Source organism: Anarrhichthys ocellatus, unplaced genomic scaffold (genome assembly GCF_004355925.1).
Source record: "Anarrhichthys ocellatus isolate YVR2014 unplaced genomic scaffold, GSC_Weel_1.0 scaffold8, whole genome shotgun sequence".
Classification (NCBI taxonomy): domain Eukaryota; kingdom Metazoa; phylum Chordata; class Actinopteri; order Perciformes; family Anarhichadidae; genus Anarrhichthys; species Anarrhichthys ocellatus.
This window is the reverse complement of record NW_022280038.1, coordinates 9300058-9305463: the sequence shown is the minus strand read 5'-3', so window position 1 is coordinate 9305463 and position 5406 is coordinate 9300058. Positions and strand designations below refer to the sequence as shown.

At 41.2% G+C, this 5406-nt stretch overlaps 1 protein-coding gene across 1 annotated transcript in view; it reads left to right on the top strand.

Annotated features, from left to right (window-relative positions):
* madd (MAP-kinase activating death domain) overlaps positions 1–5406 on the top strand; it is a 45561-nt gene that overhangs the window by 38493 nt on the left and 1662 nt on the right. Inside the window, exons 33-35 of the mRNA XM_031848774.1 lie at positions 458–466; positions 1011–1080; positions 3381–3427. Of these exons, the coding sequence (XP_031704634.1) occupies positions 458–466; positions 1011–1080; positions 3381–3427 (126 nt within the window). The remainder of the gene's footprint in view (positions 1–457; positions 467–1010; positions 1081–3380; positions 3428–5406) is intronic.

The following is a 5406-nucleotide window of genomic DNA, read 5'->3' as shown; positions in this document are numbered from 1 at the left end:
ATATATAAATAAATAATGTGAGTGAGCATTGGGTCGGGGCCCGGGATTGGCCCTCGGTTATCTGTGCTGCTGTGCGAGCTAGTGGTGTTGGTGCCAGCCCTTGTTGCTGGAGGAGGAGGCATGGAGGGCTCTGGGGGACTGAGATGTTTAAAGTCCAGGAAACCAAAGGTGAATGCAGCTCTCAGCACCTTAGTCAAACCTCTAGTCCTCTTCTTTTTTTTCTTCTTCTTCTTTCCCCCCCCCCCCTATTTTTTGGGGGCTGATTCCTCTTGTGACGTTTTTTATTTATTATTTTCCTTTTCATATTGGCTCTGGTAACTTGTTAGTGAGACCATTGATCCGAACCCGTACGAGGCTCCCGTGCGTAGCGCCCTCTCGGAGTGTCGTCGAGTGTTTGTGCTCTTCTGTCCGATAATAATCCAAACCATTTCTCTCCCATGCTCTCTCCCCCTGCAAGGAGCGGAAGGTACACAACCTCTGCTGTGTTTGCTTATTAGCAGTTCCATCTTATTGGGTTCCTTGTTTTTCTTTTTCTTTGTTACTGTTGTAGCTCTGTGGCAAATCTAATTTTGTGTCCTTGTCTACATTTTTATATGGAACTTCCATGTATGCATCATATGGGCCATAATGCATCTCTCAGCATAGAAATAAATGTTTTTTAAACTACCGCTGCTGTTTACACCCAAACTAATAACTATAAATGTGCCAGTTGTTATGAAACGAGTCATGTTGAATTAGTGCTGAGCAGACTAAGTGCATCTCTCCTCATTTACCCGTCGCCCATGTATGCGTTTGATCATGGAAACTTCTCATAGTGTGCTTTTCTTTTCTTTGGTTAGCCGTTAAAAGCTTGCACTCCATGTGTAGTTGTTTTGAGTTGACCTTTCACACCGAATAAAACAAGTTGAACATGTTTAATTTGTTAAATATGAAGTGTTAACTTTTCATCCAGTGTTGTTGAGTTAATAATGTTCTGTCTTGTTTTGTTTGTGTTTTTGTTTGATTTTTAGGTTTTCATAGAGCTGAGTCACATTAAAAAGTGCAATACAGTGAAGGGAGTCTTTGTCCTGGAGGAATTTGGTAATTACACCACCTATTGATTCTAGGCCTGTACTCGGCACGGCAGTAACTCAGCTTCATGGCAAATGTATTGACGAGGGCTAATAAGGGCTTCGCTAAATTGGATACTCGCTCACCTCGAGGAACACTGACACTCTGATGTCTGCAGGTGATTATGTGAGCGACGGATTCTTCACAGGGTGCGGTGTTCTTTCAGTCGCATGGGGGGGAGCCTTAGAGTTTACAGTGAGCAACACTCTGTTTAGTTCAGAAATAGGGACGATGCTCCAAAACACAAAGTCGAGCTCTTTTATTTGACAACAACTTGTAGAAACTAAACGAAGAGGTTCCATAAAAAAGAAGTAATGTCAGTTCTTAGAGGTAGATGTATAACCTTATGTTTAATGATGATAAAAGTAATACAAAAAACAGAATCTCTTTTTAAATAATGTTGAAATAGTCTAAAATATAAACTTGTGATCAAATCATTTTAGTCCTATGCTTCTGATGTCGGCACATAACGTGTTAGCTTCAAGATAAAGATGGAGATTAAAGGTTAGATGAGATGATATTTCTTATATTGTTAATTTCTATGAATATACATCTTATTCCTCTGTGCTATGGAGCTTCATTGTTATCCAAAAAACAATCAATGTTTAATTTGATGCAACATGCACCGTCCTGCTGCTGTAAATATGTATTAATCCACGGCTGAAAATAGTCCACAACAAATGCACTATTTACTCCCAGTTTGAGTGATAGTTGCTTAAAACCACGATGCCCAGCTGTTTTAGAATATGTAATAACGCATGTATCACTTGTTTTTAAAGATGTACATGTTTTTTCTCTGGGCGTGGGGGGGATCTTGTAAACGTCATTAAGAGAATTAAAAGGAGGCGGAGCCACCTGATCTATTCACAGGTGATTTGTCTCATGTACTACTGTGAGGATACAGTGACAGTTTGAGCAAATATGACACAAAGCGTTTTTTATTTAAGTTACTAACTGCAGCTTTAAGCCAAGAAGAAGTAGTTCTTTCAGCACAAACTCTTTTTGTTGCCTTGAACCCCAAAAACACAGGATTTATCTAAATTTACAGTGAAAAAAAAGTACTTCCTTTACTATAAAATGTACATTTTTAGGTGTTAATACATCAACAAATGGCCCGTTCCACAATGCAAAAGACATGTTTAAAAAATGACAGTGATTTAAAGCAAACCGTATCTAAGGCCCACATCGTCAACAACTTTATTTATGGAGAGGAGCAGAAGGGTTTCGTACCGTAGCTCAGGCTACTTTTATGTCTTTAAAAGAGTCTTTACATTTATAACGGGTCAGAAAGGATGACTTACAGTGTGACAGTGACATGTTACGAGACGTTGAGAGCCAGGCTGGGTTACTGTCGTGTCTCTGTGCTGCTTTTGTAATGTTGCCCTCATCTTTGCCACTATGAAAACCTTCATTCTCCAGCAGGTAAAGTGTTGTCACCTTTCTCCTTTTCTTACCCAAACTTAACTCTGTGCTGAATATGTCCTCACTCCAATCCTTTTCATTGATTTCGTTCTCTTTCTTTGGTTCCTGTGTTATGAGTTTTCGCTCTGCGTCCTTCATCACTCGCTGTTCATTTTGGGAGATCAAGCCCAGACTCCCAGCACTCATTCTCGTGATAGTCTGCCTCTGAATCTCAGCAAGTGGAGATCTTTGATGGGACTGTTTGTTTGTGATCCAACATCCCCCCCCCCCCCCCCCATCTGTCCAGACCTCAGCCTTCTCATCTCTGCTATGGGTTCACAGTTACTAATGAAAAGTCGATCTGTCCTGTGGGCAGTGACGCGGTCCTGGGTCAAAGGATTGTGTCCTCTTGTAGCTGCTTCTCTGTGATGTCTTTCGACTTTCTGTTCTTTGGGGGGGAGGAGGTTGTCCTTCTTCTTCACTTCTGAAACTTTACAATCTTTGCCGTCTCTTGTTATAAGACATTTTGTGTTTTTATTTGACCATTTTGTGGGCCGTGAACGTCTCACCCAACAGTCACAAGTTCAAATGTAATACTGCCCGTATAAACAAAGTTCCATCATTACGCTAGACATGGACCGTAATCAATAACATGGATTCAACAGCAGTAGACAAGCCTCTCTCACCTCCCCTGACTATCAATCGATGACTCCTGACTGTTGTGGTGGACTCTTCTTGGCCCACATCCCATTTTACACCTTGTTGGAAGTCCACCCCTGTAACCCCCCCTCCCTAAATCTCTCAAGCATGAACTCATTTAGGTTCCTGCTGCCTTTGAATTCTTTGTTTTGTCTCTTGCACCGGCGTAGTTCCTGAAACTAAAGAAGTGGTGATCCACAAGTACAAGACCCCCATGGTGAGTCCTCACTACTTCTGTCAGAGTCGATACTATTTACCAGAGCACCGGTCACCAGGTGTGCACTGCAGAAATGTGCCTTTTGACATTTTAATCTGTAAACACGCCTGCTGTGGAGGTGCACTCTCATTCAGGCTCCCCTTGGGACCACGAACAGGAATTTAAGTCTGAAAAGTGATGCTATAATCTCAGTGGAACCACTTAAACCTGACTTTATAATGTGTGAAGTTAATCACCAAGAGTGCAGCAATTCAACTCCCTCTGGTGATTAAAGGATTAAAGCACCTTCTAAGAGTTTGGCCCTGTAGTCACCTTACTCCGTGTTATGACTCCACTTTATCTTCCAGTATGTTGGGGCGCGTTCACGCCAAAAGTAGCACTGATTAGAAGAACTCAACATCTATTTGCACCCGGGTGAGATCGGGAGTCACACGGCAGCTATTTAGACCCTGCCAAGTTGAATATGCTACTTAATTAGGCAACAGTATGCTAGCTGAAAAGATTTAGGAGTAATAAAAGTAGAAGAAGTATGAAGATAAAGTATGTTTATGGATTAGGTTGTGGTGCATTAAGGACTTTCACCCAGGAGACCAGGGTCTGGTTTAGGCAACACAACTACACAACTACTTTTAAGTTTAGGCAACACAACTACACAACTACTTTTAAGTTTAGGCAACACAACTACACAACTACTTTTAAGTTTAGGCAACACAACTACACGACTACTTTTAAGTTTAGGCAACACAACTACACAACTGCTTTAAGTTTAGACTACACGACTACACAACTGCTTTAAGTTTAGGCAACACAACTACACAACTGCTTTAAGTTTAGACTACACGACTACACAACTACTTTTAAGTTTAGGCAACACAACTACACGACTGCTTTAAGTTTAGGCAACACAACTACACGACTGCTTTAAGTTTAGACTACACGACTACACAACTGCTTTAAGTTTAGGCAACACAACTACACGACTGCTTTAAGTTTAGGCAACACAACTACACGACTGCTTTAAGTTTAGGCAGCACAACTACACGACTGCTTTAAGTTTAGGCAGCACAACTACACGACTGCTTTAAGTTTAGACTACACGACTACACAACTGCTTTAAGTTTAGGCAACACGACTGCTTTAAGTTTAGACTACACGACTACACGACTGCTTTAAGTTTAGACTACACGACTACACGACTGCTTTAAGTTTAGACTACACGACTGCTTTAAGTTTAGACTACACGACTGCTTTAAGTTTAGACTACACGACTGCTTTAAGTTTAGGCAACACGACTACACGACTGCTTTAAGTTTAGGCAACACGACTACATGACAGCTTTAAGTTTAGGCAACACGACTACACGACTGCTTTAAGTTTAGGCTACACGACTGCTTTAAGTTTAGGCAACACGACTACACGACTGCTTTAAGTTTAGGCAACACGACTACACGACTGCTTTAAGTTTAGGCAACACGACTACACGACTGCTTTAAGTTTAGACTACACGACTACACGACTGCTTTAAGTTTAGACTACACGACTGCTTTAAGTTTAGACTACACGACTGCTTTAAGTTTAGACTACACGACTGCTTTAAGTTTAGGAAACACGACTGCACGACTGCTTTAAGTTTAGGCAACACGACTGCTTTAAGTTTAGACTACACGACTGCTTTAAGTTTAGACTACACGACTGCTTTAAGTTTAGGCTACACGACTGCTTTAAGTTTAGGCAACACGACTGCATTGAGTTTAGGCAACACGACTGCATTAAGTTTAGACTACACGACTGCATTAAGTTTAGGCAACACGACTGCTTTAAGTTTAGGCAACACGACTGCTTTAAGTTTAGACTACACGACTGCTTTAAGTTTAGACTACACGACTGCTTTAAGTTTAGACTACACGACTGCTTTAAGTTTAGGCTACACGGCTGCTTTAAGTTTAGGCTACACGACTGCTTTAAGTTTAGGCTACACG